The 20,928-nt window shown below is 41.0% G+C and overlaps 1 protein-coding gene and 1 non-coding gene across 2 annotated transcripts; both read right to left on the minus strand.

The window, feature by feature from the left end:
• Positions 1 to 5,233: 5,233 nt before the first annotated feature.
• On the minus strand, positions 5,234 to 7,231 carry LOC117334678. The gene has a single exon (XM_033894473.1). The coding sequence runs from the start codon at positions 7,229 to 7,231 to the stop codon at positions 5,234 to 5,236; it is 1,998 nt and encodes a 665-aa protein (XP_033750364.1).
• Positions 7,232 to 20,836: 13,605 nt separating this feature from the next.
• Positions 20,837 to 20,909, minus strand: Trnak-cuu. The gene has a single exon. It is a non-coding gene; the product is annotated as a tRNA-Lys (tRNA).
• Positions 20,910 to 20,928: the final 19 nt, after the last annotated feature.

Here is a 20,928-nt window from a genome sequence, read left to right on the forward strand (position 1 = left end):
CCATTCCATCAGCCGTGACTATCACAGATTAATGTCACAATAAATTGAACCTTGCACCTCCTGCGACAATCACAAAAGGATGTCCCAATCCCTATGAGGCACCGTTTACTATTTCTTCAAGTTTTTTATATAAAGAATTCGATTTTTTTTATTAAAGATAATTTTGTTCAAGTAAGAAAAAAGCGAAGAAATAGTTAAACAGCGCATCATCAATCCCGTCACCCGCGACCATTACCGATGCATTTAGAGGATTCAATCATCCGCGACCATAACCGATGAATTTAGAGTATTCAATCATCCGCGACCATTACCGATGAATTTAGAGGATTCAATCATCCGCGACCATTACCGATGCATTTAGAGGATTCTATCATCCGCGACCATTACCGATGAATTTAGAGGATTCTATCATCCGCGACCATAACCGATGAATTAAGAGGATTCTATCATCCGCGACCATCACCAATGATGCTCCAATCCCACCATCCGCAACCACCACCAATAAATGCAATGAATTTATCCATTCGACCTTCCATGACATTCACAGATGATACCCATTCAACCATTGCTAGCATCGCCGGTGAATTTAGAAGATTTTATCATTCGCGCCCATCACAAACGAATGCAATGAATTGACCCATTCTACCATCGGATGAATAGGAATTCGAATGTACCCATTCCACCGGCCGCGACCATCACCAATGAAATATTCCCATTCCATAATCAACAACCATCCGTGATCACCAGCAAAACGTACCGATTCAACCACCCGCTACCAAGGATGGATTAATAGAATCTTTCACCCCTTTTGGGGTGAGATAGGGGGATCTCAACCCGAGGGGAGGGGGGAGATTGTTAAATTCGCAAACACGAGGCTTGCCGAGCTAACCATAGGAAATGTTCGTTGCCAACTGCGGGCATACTACCATATACGCAGTCAAAATGAGGCACAATCCAACTATCCGCGACAACCACAAACGGATGTAATGACTGTGCCTAATGCACCATCATTAATGAATGCTTTCAACTATCCGCGACCATCATCGATTCAATCATGCACCGATAAATTTTCCCATTCAGCTAGCATCGATAAATGTCGACTATCCGCGACAATCACTGATGGATGTCCACATTTTACCGTCCTCGACAATCACTGATGGATGTCCACATTTTACCGTCCTCGACAATCACTGATGGATGTCCACATTTTACCGTCCTCGACAATCACTGATGGATGTTCACATTTTACCGTCCTCGACAATCACTGATGGATGTTCATATTTTACCGTCCTCGACAATCACTGATGGATGTTCATATTTTACCGTCCTCGACAATCACTGATGGATGTTCACATTTTACTGTCCGCGACAATCACCAATAAATGCTCTCATTCAACCATCCGTGGCAATCACCGATGAATGCTCCGTTCAATCATCTACGACCACCGCTAATTAATTAATCAATCCCACCATCTGCGACCATCACATTTCGTGCAGGGAAAGAATATGCCCACTGTATATCGTAAAAGAGGCGACTGACTATATTGTGGGGTCCCCCGACAGGGTCCTTATCAATTGATACTGGAAAAGGACAGTTACAATTGCAAATATTACTTCCACTGATATTTGAATAAAATTCCATAAATGGACATTGTTCTTGCCAGTTGAACTGCCATAGTTTTTACTTTCACAGAACCAGCAATTGATACTACTGTTAATAAAATTGATATTTCAAAAATAATTTTTGAAGCCTGCACCAATGTTTAAAAGTTGGTAGCTTAACAATTCTTATTGAATTGAAGAATCTGACAAAAACTAATGAATTCTTAACAAAATTCTCCTCTGCTTTTACAAGGGCTTGGACTCTCCTACTACATGTATATCATCAACGATATATCAATATAGTAGCCAGCATTAAACATTTGTTTATGATCATCAATTGTCATTTCCCTTTATTTAACCAGAACTTTGAATTATAAATAGTGCTTAAATCTTCCCCTTTTCCTTGCCACCCCTATGTCTTTTAAGTCTGCCCTCAATGTGTCCAAAGAAACAGCCTGTCTCCCACCTGTATCCCCTACTGTATCCCCCTCTACTGCTGATGGATGGGAAGAGTTCTTTCATCTCCACATTTCGGACTTTTCAGATGTTGCTCGTCTAACATACAGTCAAACTTCGATGTTTTGAAATTCAATGAACTAACAGAAAAAAACGTCGAAACAGCGGGACTTCGAATTATTTATGGTTGCCAATAGATCGATGTTTTCTTGATATTGACCATTATTTTAATAGTATACTATATATATAACAATGTAAAAGCAATTTGAAAAAAAAATATGGATCCTTGTATGAGTATCCAAATATTTGCTATTTCATTCCAAAAAAGGGAAAGAAAAGAGATTTAAAATCAAAGGCTTCAATGACAGTGGCTGGGATACCAGTGTGTAGACAGATGTCACAAGCCTAGAAGTCGGGACAGACTTCCCTTTCGAATTGGTGTATCCTCCTGATACAGCTGGCATGGCCAAATCGAAGATTCGTACGTCAAAGGCACTACCAACACTAGTTGCTCATCGGCCGATTCTCCCTAAACCATCTGCCCTTGGGCCTATACAGTTTTAAGTTGTCCTGTCACACCTAGTGACAGTACCAACTGCCCAATGCCAAGGACAGAAGAGGAAAGATGGAACAGATTCTGCAGGGGAAGAGTAACCAAAATAAGTCAAACCTAGAATATGATTCGTATTTTGCTGATTCAATTTTCTCGCTGTATGAAACTTTTTGTTTGGTCTAGAATTTCCTCACTATATAACGCTACTAACGAGCCTGTGTATGATTTGAATTTTCACAGATTGTTTTTTATGTATGAAAGTTTTTTTATACGCTAGCTATGATATTATAGGTAACGGACTCTGATGATTCGAACAAAAACTTACTTGTACTAATCACTCTGGTGTAACAATTCTTAACACACACACACACTTTGCGATGTCTCCACTCATACTCAAAAATGTACATGTTACTTCAGCAGTAAATCGTTAACGTACATGTAAGTGTTCATTGTACTTCTTTTGCGTTATCTGTTAAACGTCATATAATTGTTTTGCGAACGATACCTAGATCTAGTTTGTTTCTTTGATTAATAAAATACTTACTTGATGAAAAGTATTTTTCTTATTTTGTTGTGTTTGAAGTAAATTAACTAAACTTTTCAATGTGAGCATGACAGGTGACGATCAACACAAAGACAGAAAAGCTATGTAACAATTAGTGTTTTGCTACGTTTATGGTGATATGAAGCAAATATCTTGCAACCAAACGTAAGTTTTTATTAAAGTTTTTCATCGCGCCATCTTCAATGCTCCTTGGAATGTGCGTCAAAATTGATGACGTCATCATTTACGACTTGGTTACTCAACGTAAAATAATGACGTTACGTCATTGTGAGCAGCGTCATATAGCGCGTGCCGGCTGTCTTTACCCACCCTGTGTAAGATCGATTTTTCTCTCATCCCTACCGGTATCATACTGGTCTGTCCAGGTAAATACACCCATGATTGCTGTATGTGTATTACCTCGCTTCCGGTGTAGGATAGCCACGCGCGCGCAATGATACAAAAGTAGGTCGCCGAACCGAAAGTAGATCTATCTATAGATTTGTAAACACATCGTCTGCTCCATGTGCTAGGCCAGATCTAATGCGAAATTTGTTTACATTGAATTTATGATATAAATTATGTAAAAAAAAACACGTTCTTTTATTGTTTTTTATTAATAAAACATGGAACTATATTTTCACGCGAAAGGACACACTAGCTTGGCCGACATCAAGTGATTTGGCTTTGCTTGCAAAGACAGGGCTGCTGAAACAACGTTAGACCGTGGAAATGAATGGTTTCCTTCGTTTTTAGAACAGCAAACGTCTTTTGCATATATGGGGCATGGTAAATCGATTGGCGCTGTTCTTTTTTATAACATGCAGTAGAAAAAAAGTTTGGATTGAGAAAAAATGGCGTCTATCTGAGAAAGCTATCGACAGATAGTGCCTATTTTTGCATATTTTAGGTTGGAGAATGAGAGAAAAATACTCAATCATATGTGGTTCATGTAGGATAGGGATATTTCACCCTCTGGGTCACAAAATGTGGTAAAACCCTCGGCGGAGCCTCGGGTTTTACCACATTTTGTGACCCCTCGGGTGGAATATCCCTATCCTACATGACCACATATGATAGAGTCTTATAATCTTTTCCCTAGCAACCGCCGGATAACCCTGTGAAGTATGGGAGAATAAAAGAATCTATCATGGGCCTGTTCCGTGGACAGGGATATCTCAACCCGAGTATAAGAGTTTGGCCAGTCAGCACGAGGCTTGCCGAGTGCTGGCCAGCCAAACTCTTACACGAGGGTTGAGATATCCTTGTTCGCGGAACAGACCTGTGATTGATTATTTTTCTCACATACTTTCAACTAAACGTTAGTTTTTATGAACGTTTTTCATCGCGCCATCTTCAATGCTCCTTGGAATGTGCGTCAAAATTTATGACGTCAACATTTACGACTTGGTTACTCAACGTAAAATGATGAAGTTACGCCATTGTGAGCAGCGTCATAAAGCGCGTGCCGGCTGTCTTTACCCACCCTGTGTAAGATCGATTTATCTTTTCCCTAGCAACCGCCGGATAACCCTGTGAAGTATGGGAGAATATATGCTCCCCATTTAATGGTTGGGACATAATTAAATCAAATATCCAAAACAGAAGGCATCCAGTTTCATGTAAAAATTACTATTCGAACAAGAAAACTGAAAAGTTGACAACCTGTTTGTGATTAAATATTAGAACTTTTGCATGGTATAACATCATCAAGGATATGAGCTGTGATGGAAGACATGCCAATGAGGCTGAGACTGTCCACTAGTGGCACAGGACGACACTTCACGTGGCTGCGACTGTCCACTTGTGGCAGGCGACGACTCTTCACGAGGCTGAGACTGTCCCCTAGTGGCAGGAGACGACTCTTCACGTGGCTGCGACTGTCCACTTGTGACAGGAGACGACTCTTCATGAGGCTGAGACTGTCCACTTGTGACAGGAGACGACTCTTCACTAGGCTGAGACTGTCCACTTGTGGCAGGAGACGACTCTTCACGAGGCTGAGACTGTCCACTTGTGGCAGGAGACGACTCCTCACGAGGCTGAGACTGTCCATTAATGGCAGGAGACGACTCTTTTCAAGGCTCACACTGTCCACTAGTGGCAGGAGACGACCCTTCACGAGGCTGAGAATGAATGTCCACTAGTGGCAGGAGACGGCTCTTCATGAGGCTCACGATGTCCACTAGTGGCAGGAGACGACTCTTCACGAAGCTGAGACTGTCCACTAATGGTAGGAGACGACTCTTCATGAGGCTCACACTGTCCACTAGTGGCAGGAGACGGCTCTTCGTTAGGCTCACACTGTCAACTAGTGGCAGGAGACGACTCTTCACGAGGCTGAGACTGTCCACTAGTGGCAGGAGCCAACTCTTCACGAGGCTCACACTGTCCCCTAGTGGCAGGAGACGACCCTTCACGAGGCTGAGACTGTCCACTAGTGGCAGGAGACGACCCTTCACGAGGCTGAGACTGTCCACTATTGGCAGGAGACGGCTATTTATGAGGCTCACACTGTCCACTAGTGGCAGGAGACGACCCTTCACGAGGCTGAGACTGTCCACTATTGGCAGGAGACGGCTATTTATGAGGCTCACACTGTCAACTAGTGTCAGGAGACGACCCTTCACGAGGCTGAGACTGTCCACTATTGGCAGGAGACGGCTATTAATGAGGCTCACACTGTCAACTAGTGGCAGGAGACGACTCTTCACGAGGCTGAGACTGTCCACTAGTGGCAGGAGCCAACTCTTCACGAGGCTCACACTGTCCCCTAGTGGCAGGAGACGACCCTTCACGAGGCTGAGACTGTCCACTAGTGGCAGGAGACGACCCTTCACGAGGCTGAGACTGTCCACTATTGGCAGGAGACGGCTATTTATGAGGCTCACACTGTCCACTAGTGGCAGGAGACGACCCTTCACGAGGCTGAGACTGTCCACTATTGGCAGGAGACGGCTATTTATGAGGCTCACACTGTCAACTAGTGGCAGGAGACGACCCTTCACGAGGCTGAGACTGTCCACTATTGGCAGGAGACGGCTATTTATGAGGCTCACACTGTCAACTAGTGGCAGGAGACGACTCTTCACGAGGCTGAGACTGTCCACTAGTGGCAGGAGCCAACTCTTCACGAGGCTCACACTGTCCCCTAGTGGCAGGAGACGACCCTTCACGAGGCTGAGACTGTCCACTAGTGGCAGAAGACGACCCTTCACGAGGCTGAGACTGTCCACTTGTGACAGGCGACGACTCTTCACGAGGCTGAGACTGTCCACTAGTGGCAGGAGCCAACTCTTCACGAGGCTCACACTGTCCCCTAGTGGCAGGAGACGACCCTTCACGAGGCTGAGACTGTCCACTAGTGGCAGGAGACGACCCTTCACGAGGCTGAGACTGTCCACTATTGGCAGGAGACGGCTATTTATGAGGCTCACACTATCCACTAGTGGCAGGAGACGACCCTTCACGAGGCTGAGACTGTCCACTATTGGCAGGAGACGGCTATTTATGAGGCTCACACTGTCAACTAGTGTCAGGAGACGACCCTTCACGAGGCTGAGACTGTCCACTATTGGCAGGAGACGGCTATTAATGAGGCTCACACTGTCAACTAGTGGCAGGAGACGACTCTTCACGAGGCTGAGACTGTCCACTAGTGGCAGGAGACGACCCTTCACGAGGCTGAGACTGTCCACTATTGGCAGGAGACGGCTATTTATGAGGCTCACACTGTCCACTAGTGGCAGGAGACGACCCTTCACGAGGCTGAGACTGTCCACTATTGGCAGGAGACGGCTATTTATGAGGCTCACACTGTCAACTAGTGTCAGGAGACGACCCTTCACGAGGCTGAGACTGTCCACTATTGGCAGGAGACGGCTATTTATGAGGCTGAGACTGTCCACTTGTGACAGGAGACGACTCTTCATGAGGCTGAGACTGTCCACTTGTGACAGGAGACGACTCTTCACTAGGCTGAGACTGTCCACTTGTGGCAGGAGACGACTCTTCACGAGGCTGAGACTGTCCACTTGTGGCAGGAGACGACTCCTCACGAGGCTGAGACTGTCCATTAATGGCAGGAGACGACTCTTTTCAAGGCTCACACTGTCCACTAGTGGCAGGAGACGACCCTTCACGAGGCTGAGAATGAATGTCCACTAGTGGCAGGAGACGGCTCTTCATGAGGCTCACGATGTCCACTAGTGGCAGGAGACGACTCTTCACGAAGCTGAGACTGTCCACTAATGGTAGGAGACGACTCTTCATCAGGCTCACACTGTCCACTAGTGGCAGGAGACGGCTCTTCGTTAGGCTCACACTGTCAACTAGTGGCAGGAGACGACTCTTCACGAGGCTGAGACTGTCCACTAGTGGCAGGAGCCAACTCTTCACGAGGCTCACACTGTCCCCTAGTGGCAGGAGACGACCCTTCACGAGGCTGAGACTGTCCACTAGTGGCAGGAGACGACCCTTCACGAGGCTGAGACTGTCCACTATTGGCAGGAGACGGCTATTTATGAGGCTCACACTGTCCACTAGTGGCAGGAGACGACCCTTCACGAGGCTGAGACTGTCCACTATTGGCAGGAGACGGCTATTTATGAGGCTCACACTGTCAACTAGTGTCAGGAGACGACCCTTCACGAGGCTGAGACTGTCCACTATTGGCAGGAGACGGCTATTAATGAGGCTCACACTGTCAACTAGTGGCAGGAGACGACTCTTCACGAGGCTGAGACTGTCCACTAGTGGCAGGAGCCAACTCTTCACGAGGCTCACACTGTCCCCTAGTGGCAGGAGACGACCCTTCACGAGGCTGAGACTGTCCACTAGTGGCAGGAGACGACCCTTCACGAGGCTGAGACTGTCCACTATTGGCAGGAGACGGCTATTTATGAGGCTCACACTGCCCACTAGTGGCAGGAGACGACCCTTCACGAGGCTGAGACTGTCCACTATTGGCAGGAGACGGCTATTTATGAGGCTCACACTGTCAACTAGTGTCAGGAGACGACCCTTCACGAGGCTGAGACTGTCCACTATTGGCAGGAGACGGCTATTAATGAGGCTCACACTGTCAACTAGTGGCAGGAGACGACTCTTCACGAGGCTGAGACTGTCCACTAGTGGCAGGAGCCAACTCTTCACGAGGCTCACACTGTCCCCTAGTGGCAGGAGACGACCCTTCACGAGGCTGAGACTGTCCACTAGTGGCAGAAGACGACCCTTCACGAGGCTGAGACTGTCCACTATTGGCAGGAGACGGCTATTTATGAGGCTCACACTGTCCACTAGTGGCAGGAGACGACCCTTCACGAGGCTGAGACTGTCCACTATTGGCAGGAGACGGCTATTTATGAGGCTCACACTGTCAACTAGTGTCAGGAGACGACCCTTCACGAGGCTGAGACTGTCCACTATTGGCAGGAGACGGCTATTAATGAGGCTCACACTGTCAACTAGTGGCAGGAGACGACTCTTCACGAGGCTGAGACTGTCCACTAGTGGCAGGAGACGACCCTTCACGAGGCTGAGACTGTCCACTATTGGCAGGAGACGGCTATTTATGAGGCTCACACTGTCCACTAGTGGCAGGAGACGACCCTTCACGAGGCTGAGACTGTCCACTATTGGCAGGAGACGGCTATTTATGAGGCTCACACTGTCAACTAGTGTCAGGAGACGACCCTTCACGAGGCTGAGACTGTCCACTATTGGCAGGAGACGGCTATTTATGAGGCTGAGACTGTCCACTTGTGACAGGAGACGACTCTTCACGAGGCTGAGACTGTCCACTTGTGACAGGAGACGACTCTTCACGAGGCTGAGACTGTCCACTTGTGGCACAGGACGACACTTCACGAGGCTGAGACTGTCCACTTGTGACAGGAGACGACTCTTCACGAGGCTGAGACTGTCCACTTGTGACAGGAGACGACTCTTCACGAGGCTGAGACTGTCCACTTGTGGCAGGAGACGACTCTTCACGAGGCTGAGACTGTCCACTTGTGACAGGAGACGACTCTTCACGAGGCTGAGACTGTCCACTTGTGACAGGAGACGACTCTTCACGAGGCTGAGACTGTCCACTTGTGACAGGAGACGACTCTTCATGAGGCTGAGACTGTCCACTTGTGGCAGGAGACGACTCTTCACGTGGCTGCGACTGTCCACTTGTGACAGGAGACGACTCTTCATGAGGCTGAGGCTGTCCACTAGTGGCAGGAGACGGCTCTTCACGAGGCTGAGACTGTCCACTTGTGGCAGGAGACGGCTCTTCACTAGGCTGAGACTGTCCACTTGTGGCAGGAGACGACTCTTCACGAGGCTGAGACTGTCCACTTGTGGCAGGAGACGACTCCTCACGAGGCTGAGACTGTCCACTAATGGCAGGAGACGACTCTTTTCAAGGCTCACACTGTCCACTAGTGGCAGGAGACGACCCTTCACGAGGCTGAGAATGAATGTCCACTAGTGGCAGGAGACGGCTCTTCATGAGGCTCACGATGTCCACTAGTGGCAGGAGACGACTCTTCACGAAGCTGAGACTGTCCACTAATGGTAGGAGACGACTCTTCATGAGGCTCACACTGTCCACTAGTGGCAGGAGACGGCTCTTCGTTAGGCTCACACTGTCAACTAGTGGCAGGAGACGACTCTTCACGAGGCTGAGACTGTCCACTAGTGGCAGGAGCCAACTCTTCACGAGGCTCACACTGTCCCCTAGTGGCAGGAGACGACCCTTCACGAGGCTGAGACTGTCCACTAGTGGCAGGAGACGGCTATTTATGAGGCTCACACTGTCAACTAGTGGCAGGAGACGACCCTTCACGAGGCTGAGACTGTCCACTATTGGCAGGAGACGGCTATTTATGAGGCTCACACTGTCCACTAGTGGCAGGAGACGACCCTTCATGAGGCTGAGACTGTCCACTATTGGCAGGAGACGGCTATTTATGAGGCTCACACTGTCAACTAGTGTCAGGAGACGACCCTTCACGAGGCTGAGACTGTCCACTATTGGCAGGAGACGGCTATTTATGAGGCTCACACTGTCAACTAGTGGCAGGAGACGACTCTTCACGAGGCTGAGACTGTCCACTAGTGGCAGGAGACGACCCTTCACGAGGCTGAGACTGTCCACTATTGGCAGGAGACGGCTATTTATGAGGCTCACACTGTCCACTAGTGGCAGGAGACGACCCTTCACGAGGCTGAGACTGTCCACTATTGGCAGGAGACGGCTATTTATGAGGCTCACACTGTCAACTAGTGTCAGGAGACGACCCTTCACGAGGCTGAGACTGTCCACTATTGGCAGGAGACGGCTATTTATGAGGCTCACACTGTCAACTAGTGTCAGGAGACGACCCTTCACGAGGCTGAGACTGTCCACTATTGGCAGGAGACGGCTTTCCAGTCGGGTTCCTTCTGAACACAGGGTACAAAGGGACTAGCATTAATCTATTAAAATCAAATAAAATCCTACGAAACAGGTATACAGAATTAATACCACACACACACCTTTCAAGCTATTTGTAAGTATTGGGAAATGTAATGATTTCTTCATTAAATAATCTACATACCTATGATTAGTCTTATTTAAAACATAATGAAAATTATTGCATACAAATATCCAGGAAATGGCATCATTTTAAGAATAGAGATCAATTTCACATTTCATCTTTGGTGGATCCAGGACAATAACTGCATATTGCATAAGTAATAATTTCTTCATTAATTAATTAACCTATATACCAATCATTAATCTTATTTTCTTTGTAGTTATCACCTACAGAACGTAACAGAGTAGAGATATCCTTGCAGGATATATCAAGAATTTTAGAAAATTGAACATTTTCACATTTTCCTCTTTGGTGGGTCAAGGGAAATCATTCTGCATATTGTGAAATGTAATAATTTCTCCATTAATTAACTAACACATCTATAATTATTATGTAAATAAATATGGTGAGCTCTAATAATTGACAGTAAACATACATATAGCATGTAAATTTGTGTTGGTTAAATCTGTTATAACTCACATGAACGGTGTCCACCATCAATCCATTATAATGTATCTTATGCCAACTCTGACGGGAACTACATAATAGTTTGGATAAAAATTGTGCTGTTTACATTTTAAGTTAATGAGAGGTCATAATCACCGTGTATTTTCTCTTCTCGAAACGTGTTAATGCTTCTTGAATATTTTGATTGACCCCCCCAGTTGGCTTATACACGCTACAGATAACAACAGATCAAAAGTTAGAGATAGAAGATACATCATTACAAATCTAATTAATGTGATGTGGAATAACATCAACGTATCAAATAATTAAAAATATAAGGACGGATAAAATCACATTTCATTAATGATGTTACCCATATACTGGTATACGATATAAGTTAACTTTGAGAATGAATATTAGTAGTGAAAAGGGCTCAGTAGATTAATAAGTGCGGGAATCAGTAACATTACGAAACGTCAACAAGACGGTGTCATTTTGAATGTTCTCCTGTTACCCGATGATCTCCGTACAAAAAGCTTAAGTCAAGTGAGTATTTTGTCAAAAACTAAAATGAATATTGCGGAAAATGATGCATATTTAACTTCTTCACGAGTAGGCTAACAACAAATGCCTGAATTTACCGTAACCCAGTAACAACAATATACATTGTAGGCTAAATCAAGTACGTAGGCCTAATTTGACTCTTCTGAAACCTATAACATCAATCGGATTTTTTTATACATCGATAGCACCATTTTAATAAGGTTTCAGAATGAACAGGAACACTTGATTTGTTGTGTTGTGGTTGTTAATTGATGTCACATGTTACTCAAAATCTGGAACCGAACCCCTGTTGAAATAACCGTCTCGGCAGTAATATAGAAATCTAGGCCAAGCGGACATGGTTTAGAGGTTCTGGTTCTGTGGTTTTGATTGGTCAATCATCTTCTGGTTCTGTGGATTCCATTGGCTATTCAAACCAAGACTTGAATCCTTGGACATCGCACATAAGTCTCCAGCTGCGCTAAATATAGCTAAAAAAAGAGAGAAAGGCGAAGAATACAGAAAAAGAAAATGGGAAAGGAAAAAAAGGTAAATGAAATGACAGAGCTAAGAGGGTATGATGGAAATGTAAAATTGGCTACTTCAAAATTATTGTTTACTCAAACTATCTTGATAAACGAATCGAGATAAACTCCTTATCTATTAAGCATTGATGTCATTTTTTTTAGTTCCATCGGGGTATGAAAAAAATTTAGTTTGCAAACTTCTGTAAGAATCCGCTACCGCTACGCGGATTCATAGTTTGCAAAAAAAAAAATTTCATACCCCGATCAAACTAAAAAATAATTGACATCAACGCTTATAATAAATTGTAACATGAACGGTGTCCACCATCAATCCATTATAATGTATCTTATGCCAACTCTGACGGGAACTACATAATAGTTTGGATAAAAATTGTGCTGTTTACATTTTAAGTTAATGAGAGGTCATAATCATCGTGTATTTTCTCTTCTCGAAACGTGTTATAATGCTTCTTGAATATTTTGATTGACCCCCCAGTTGGCTTATACACGCTACAGATAACAACAGATCAAAAGTTAGAGATAGAAGATACATCATTACAAATCTAATTAATGTGATGTGGAATAACATCAACGTATCAAATAATTAAAAATATAAGGACGGATAAAATCACATTTCATTAATGATGTAACCCATATACTGGTATACGATATAAGTTAACTTTGTGAATGAATATTAGTAGTGAAAAAAGGCTCAGTAGATTAATAAGTGCGGGAATCAGTAACATAATCATGAAGGCGTCTCTTTGTGACATTACGAAACGTCAACAAGACGGTGTCATTTTGAATGTTCTCCTGTTACCCGATGATCTCCGTACAAAAAGCTTAAGTCAAGTGAGTATTTTGTCAAAAACTAAAATGAATATTGCGGAAAATGATGCATATTTAACTTCTTCATGAGTAGGCTAACAACAAATGCCTGAATTTACCGTAACCCAGTAACAACAATATAGGCTAAATCAAGTACGTAGGCCTAATTTGACTCTTCTGAAACCTATAACATCAATCGGATTTTTTTATACATCGATAGCACCATTTTAATAAGGTTTCAGAATGAACAGGAACACTTGATTTGTTGTGTTGTAGTTGTTAATTGATGTCACATGTTACTCAAAATCTGGAACCGAACCCCTGTTGAAATAACCGTCTCGGCATCGAAGTAATATAGAAATCTAGGCCAAGCGGACATGGTTTAGAGGTTCTGGTTCTGTGGTTTTGATTGGTCAATCATCTTCTGGTTCTGTGGATTCCATTGGCTATTCAAACCAAGACTTGAATCCTTGGACATCGCACATAAGTCTCCAGCTGCGCTAAATATAGCTAAAAAAAGAGAGAAAGGCGAAGAATACAGAAAAAGGAAAGGGGAAAGGTAAAAAAGGTAAATGAAATGACAGAGCTAAGAGGGTATGATGGAAATGTAAAATTGGCTACTTCAAAATTATTGTTTACTCAAACTATCTTGATAAACGAATCGGGATAAACTCCTTATCTATTAAGCATTGATGTCAATTTTTTTAGTTCCATCGGGGTATGAAAAAAATTTTGTTTGCAAACTTCTGTAAGAATCCGCTACCGCTACGCGGATTCATAGTTTGCAAAAAAAAAAATTTCATACCCCGATTAAACTAAAAAATAATTGACATCAACGCTTATAATAAATTGTAACATGAACGGTGTCCACCATCAATCCATTATAATGTATCTTATGCCAACTCTGACGGGAACTACATAATAGTTTGGATAAAAATTGTGCTGTTTACATTTTAAGTTAATGAGAGGTCATAATCATCGTGTATTTTCTCTTCTCGAAACGTGTTATAATGCTTCTTGAATATTTTGATTGACCCCCCGAGTTGGCTTATACACGCTACAGATAACAACAGATCAAAAGTTAGAGATAGAAGATACATCATTACAAATCTAATTAATGTGATGCGGAATAACATCAACGTATCAAATAATTAAAAATATAAGGACGGATAAAATCACATTTCGTTAATGATGTAACTCATATACTGGTATACGATATAAGTTAACTTTGTGAATGAATATTAGTAGTGAAAAAGGCTCAGTAGATTAATAAGTGCGGGAATCAGTAACATAATCATGAAGGCGTCTCTTTGTGACATTACGAAACGTCAACAAGACGGTGTCATTTTGAATGTTCTCCTGTTACCCGATGATCTCCGTACAAAAAGCTTAAGTCAAGTGAGTATTTTGTCAAAAACTAAAATGAATATTGCGGAAAATGATGCATATTTAACTTCTTCACGAGTAGGTTAACAACAAATGCCTGAATTTACCGTAACCCAGTAACAACAATATAGGCTAAATCAGAGACCTATAGGTCTCTGGCTAAATCAAGTACGTAGGCCTAATTTGACTCTTCTGAAACCTAACATCAATCGGATTTTTTTATACATCGATAGCACCATTTTAATAAGGTTTCAGAATGAACAGGAACACTTGATTTGTTGTGTTGTAGTTGTTAATTGATGTCACATGTTACTCAAAATCTGGAACCGAACCCCCTGTTGAAATAACCGTCTCGGCATCGAAGTAATATAGAAATCTAGGCCAAGCGGACATGGTTTAGAGGTTCTGGTTCTGTGGTTTTGATTGGTCAATCATCTTCTGGTTCTGTGGATTCCATTGGCTATTCAAACCAAGACTTGAATCCTTGGACATCGCACATAAGTCTCCAGCTGCGCTAAATATAGCTAAAAAAAGAGAGAAAGGCGAAGAATACAGAAAAAGGAAAGGGGAAAGGAAAAAAGGTAAATGAAATGCCAGAGCTAAGAGGGTATGATGGAAATGTAAAATTGGCTACTTCAAAATTATTTACTCAAACTATCTTGATAAACGAATCGGGATAAACTCCTTATCTATTAAGCATTGATGTCATTTTTTTTAGTTCCATCGGGGTATGAAAAAAATTTTGTTTGCAAACTTCTGTAAGAATCCGCTACCGCTACGCGGATTCATAGTTTGCAAAAAAAAAATTTCATACCCCGATTAAACTAAAAAATAATTGACATCAACGCTTATAATAAATTGTAACATGAACGGTGTCCACCATCAATCCATTATAATGTATCTTATGCCAACTCTGACGGGAACTACATAATAGTTTGGATAAAAATTGTGCTGTTTACATTTTAAGTTAATGAGAGGTCATAATCATCGTGTATTTTCTCTTCTCGAAACGTGTTATAATGCTTCTTGAATATTTTGATTGACCCCCGAGTTGGCTTATACACGCTACAGATAACAACAGATCAAAAGTTAGAGATAGAAGATACATCATTACAAATCTAATTAATGTGATGCGGAATAACATCAACGTATCAAATAATTAAAAATATAAGGACGGATAAAATCACATTTCGTTAATGATGTAACTCATATACTGGTATACGATATAAGTTAACTTTGTGAATGAATATTAGTAGTGAAAAAAGGCTCAGTAGATTAATAAGTGCGGGAATCAGTAACATAATCATGAAGGCGTCTCTTTGTGACATTACGAAACGTCAACAAGACGGTGTCATTTTGAATGTTCTCCTGTTACCCGATGATCTCCGTACAAAAAGCTTAAGTCAAGTGAGTATTTTGTCAAAAACTAAAATGAATATTGCGGAAAATGATGCATATTTAACTTCTTCACGAGTAGGTTAACAACAAATGCCTGAATTTACCGTAACCCAGTAACAACAATATAGGCTAAATCAGAGACCTATAGGTCTCTGGCTAAATCAAGTACGTAGGCCTAATTTGACTCTTCTGAAACCTAACATCAATCGGATTTTTTTATACATCGATAGCACCATTTTAATAAGGTTTCAGAATGAACAGGAACACTTGATTTGTTGTGTTGTAGTTGTTAATTGATGTCACATGTTACTCAAAATCTGGAACCGAACCCCCTGTTGAAATAACCGTCTCGGCATCGAAGTAATATAGAAATCTAGGCCAAGCGGACATGGTTTAGAGGTTCTGGTTCTGTGGTTTTGATTGGTCAATCATCTTCTGGTTCTGTGGATTCCATTGGCTATTCAAACCAAGACTTGAATCCTTGGACATCGCACATAAGTCTCCAGCTGCGCTAAATATAGCTAAAAAAAGAGAGAAAGGCGAAGAATACAGAAAAAGGAAAGGGGAAAGGTAAAAAAGGTAAATGAAATGACAGAGCTAAGAGGGTATGATGGAAATGTAAAATTGGCTACTTCAAAATTATTGTTTACTCAAACTATCTTGATAAACGAATCGGGATAAACTCCTTATCTATTAAGCATTGATGTCAATTTTTTTAGTTCCATCGGGGTATGAAAAAAATTTTGTTTGCAAACTTCTGTAAGAATCCGCTACCGCTACGCGGATTCATAGTTTGCAAAAAAAAAATTTCATACCCCGATTAAACTAAAAAATAATTGACATCAACGCTTATAATAAATTGTAACATGAACGGTGTCCACCATCAATCCATTATAATGTATCTTATGCCAACTCTGACGGGAACTACATAATAGTTTGGATAAAAATTGTGCTGTTTACATTTTAAGTTAATGAGAGGTCATAATCATCGTGTATTTTCTCTTCTCGAAACGTGTTATAATGCTTCTTGAATATTTTGATTGACCCCCGAGTTGGCTTATACACGCTACAGATAACAACAGATCAAAAGTTAGAGATAGAAGATACATCATTACAAATCTAATTAATGTGATGCGGAATAACATCAACGTATCAAATAATTAAAAATATAAGGACGGATAAAATCACATTTCGTTAATGATGTAACTCATATACTGGTATACGATATAAGTTAACTTTGTGAATGAATATTAGTAGTGAAAAAAGGCTCAGTAGATTAATAAGTGCGGGAATCAGTAACATAATCATGAAGGCGTCTCTTTGTGACATTACGAAACGTCAACAAGACGGTGTCATTTTGAATGTTCTCCTGTTACCCGATGATCTCCGTACAAAAAGCTTAAGTCAAGTGAGTATTTTGTCAAAAACTAAAATGAATATTGCGGAAAATGATGCATATTTAACTTCTTCACGAGTAGGTTAACAACAAATGCCTGAATTTACCGTAACCCAGTAACAACAATATAGGCTAATCAGAGACCTATAGGTCTCTGGCTAAATCAAGTACGTAGGCCTAATTTGACTCTTCTGAAACCTAACATCAATCGGATTTTTTTATACATCGATAGCACCATTTTAATAAGGTTTCAGAATGAACAGGAACACTTGATTTGTTGTGTTGTAGTTGTTAATTGATGTCACATGTTACTCAAAATCTGGAACCGAACCCCTGTTGAAATAACCGTCTCGGCATCGAAGTAATATAGAAATCTAGGCCAAGCGGACATGGTTTAGAGGTTCTGGTTCTGTGGTTTTGATTGGTCAATCATCTTCTGGTTCTGTGGATTCCATTGGCTATTCAAACCAAGACTTGAATCCTTGGACATCGCACATAAGTCTCCAGCTGCGCTAAATATAGCTAAAAAAAAGAGAGAAAGGCGAAGAATACAGAAAAAGGAAAGGGGAAAGGAAAAAAGGTAAATGAAATGCCAGAGCTAAGAGGGTATGATGGAAATGTAAAATTGGCTACTTCAAAATTATTTTACTCAAACTATCTTGATAAACGAATCGGGATAAACTCCTTATCTATTAAGCATTGATGTCATTTTTTTTAGTTCCATCGGGGTATGAAAAAAATTTTGTTTGCAAACTTCTGTAAGAATCCGCTACCGCTACGCGGATTCATAGTTTGCAAACATTTTTTTTTCATACCTCGATTAAACTAAAAAATAATTAGTTTAAGTTTTAGTTTAAACATATTTTATTGTCAATTAAGTGAACAAAAGGATAAGGCACAAGTTATGTCAACTTATTGACGCCCTCTCCTAAATACAATATAATATTTATTGGCCTAGACAATATTAATGAAATATAACACATTATATACATGTATATATAGTACGAATGTATATCTTAAAATCTTTTGCTGGACTTTATAAAATAATGCACATGTCTGAAAATATTTAGATTTACATTATCGGCATACAGATTGTTACCATACAATAAAGTATTCAATGTTATATTAATATTTAAGTTTCTTAAATTGTCAAATAAAATGCCTCTGCAATTTACATACTTTTCACATTCAAAGAAATAATGATAGGCACTCTCGCAACGATTTCCACAACTACAATCTGGACTATTTATGAGATTTACACGGAACAAATCATAATTCAATGCACTGCATCTATGTCGTAATTTAGTATGGATAATATTTGTCTTTCTGTCACCAAAATTATAAAATGTTGGGTATTTATCTTCATCAGACCTGGATATACTTTTTTTAAAAGTTGCCAAGGAAGGAGATGATCTGGTAGATTCATCCAGGTCATTCCACATGTGTAGAGATGAAGGTATAAAGGAGGAGGTAGTAAGGGAGAGTCTGTAGTGGGGAATTCTGTAATTATTGTTAGTTCGTAAGATGTAGTTGTTAGTATCGCCGACATTTGGAGGAAGAAGAGAATTAAGATAATGTGGAGTTAAGTTCCTATCCATTTTGTAGAATAGACTTAATTTACTTCGTTTTCGTCTCTCAGAGAGTGTCTCAAGGCTCGTTTCTGAGTATAAAGCTGAAACATTTACATATGATGGTAAACCAGTGATAATTCGTGCTGCCTCACGTTGGACTTATTCTAATTTTATAGAGTCTGATATTGAACACCCGTCCCAAAGTTCACATGCGTATCACAAAGCCGCATTCTGCGTACAAACAATGGAAAATTAATTATTTGATAATGAAAGGGACGGGACTGCAGTTTAACGAGATTTGAACTCGGACTTCTCTCCAAAAATGGAAATTGTTCTATTCGGAGCCAGTAATTGTAAATGTTTTCATTGAAAATGATATCTCAACAGTGATTTTTGAAGCCTTAACCAATTTTCGAAGGTTGAATGATAGCTTAGTCATGACAAACGTGTCTTATTATCTGACAATCACTAATAAATTATTTTTGGTTTTGATCAACTTCTGGTTTTGTGGTTTCTATTGGCTATTCAAAGCAAGATTTTTGAGTGAAATCGTAGGATATTTGTTCACGATGCAATATTACGCGTTTTGTGGAGGTGTTCAGTTCGTCCGATATAAAAACTTCCGCGCTTTGGACAAACAATGACGTAAATAACGTTAGTTGATTTAAAGTGCATATTCGCTTTAACTTCACACTCTTTTCCACTTTTTTTTTCAATGGATTGCCTGTTAATATTTGTTGGCACGACCACATCTCTTGACTGACTACTGATATGTTGGTTTTTGAGGAAAGTTATGTACGAGTTAGATATTTTTTTTTCAAATAAAGGTTGACGGTAGCTTGCGATAAATTTAGTATTTTTCATAATGTTGCCCATTCGCTCTGATCCATCTAAAATATAATGTTCCTACGTTCCTGTGATTTGTGGATTGCTGGGTTGTATGACATGGCAAGCGCTTTTCTTTGTAGGTGTTATTAGTTCCACTATAGGAATTTCGGAGTCTTTCCTGAGGCCCTTGTTAATCAGAGATTGGGGATTGATGTCTTAGTTCCTCAAGTCTCTGTTTTCTAATATTCGGTGGGCTAAGCAAAACGGAGTTTTTTTTCTCAAATTTTTCAATTGTACACTTTTTCATCAGAAACCAATCGGATAAAAAGAGAGGCTAAAGAATCTGAAATTACAAACTTTTAAAACCTGATTAAGATATTAATATGTAACCTTATTGAAATATTTTGTAATAATGATTATGTCCAATTATATTGTGTCATCAATACATAACAATGTGTGACGTCACACCATTGTGTACTGTTACTATGCACCTGAAGATCTAATACAATGTAACCGCTAGTGCAAAATGTAACGTCTTCTTATGTCAGTTATCAGTTGTATATATATATATATATATACACAGAATACTTTGAAATGTTTCCACAAAGAGTACTCTATGCAATTGCATAGTACTCAGAAATAACTCTATGTGGAAATATTTTAGAGGACTCTTTACATATACAAAAATTATAAGAGAGATCAGTTTCCGAAACACAACATCTTTCGATAAATATGTACATATTTTTTTTAATGCATTATAACTGAGCTCCAGTGATACGTTGAATCTGATCCGAAAACAGCATATTTTTGTATTGCTGAACTAAGGATGAAAGAGTTATTGCCCTTCAACAATGATATGAACTAGTATATAAGCTAATGGGGTTACCTCCATGCCAATGATAGAAATAAAATAAATTGTCAAATTCATGCCAATGATAGAAATAAAATAAATTGTCAAATTAGTTTGAAGGCTTTCGTTTATTTCCAAATGTGGGTTAATCGTGTAATACAAGAATCTTGCACTCGTAGAATGTCATTTTGAATTTATTAAACCCGTTCGATAAAATAGCAAAGGATAACTTTTATTTTGGACGATTGTCCTACCTATAACTATTTCCATCGTAAATGCTTTGATAATACTATCAATCAATATCAGAAAGGGAGGTTAAAAAATGAAAAATGTTATCGCCCAACGTGGGGCTCGAACCCACGACCCCGAGATTAAGAGTCTCGTGCTCTACCGACTGAGCTAGCCGGGCACATATCACTATTCGGATC

Source organism: Pecten maximus, chromosome 1, assembly GCF_902652985.1.
Source record: "Pecten maximus chromosome 1, xPecMax1.1, whole genome shotgun sequence".
Taxonomy (NCBI): Eukaryota; Metazoa; Mollusca; class Bivalvia; order Pectinida; family Pectinidae; genus Pecten; species Pecten maximus.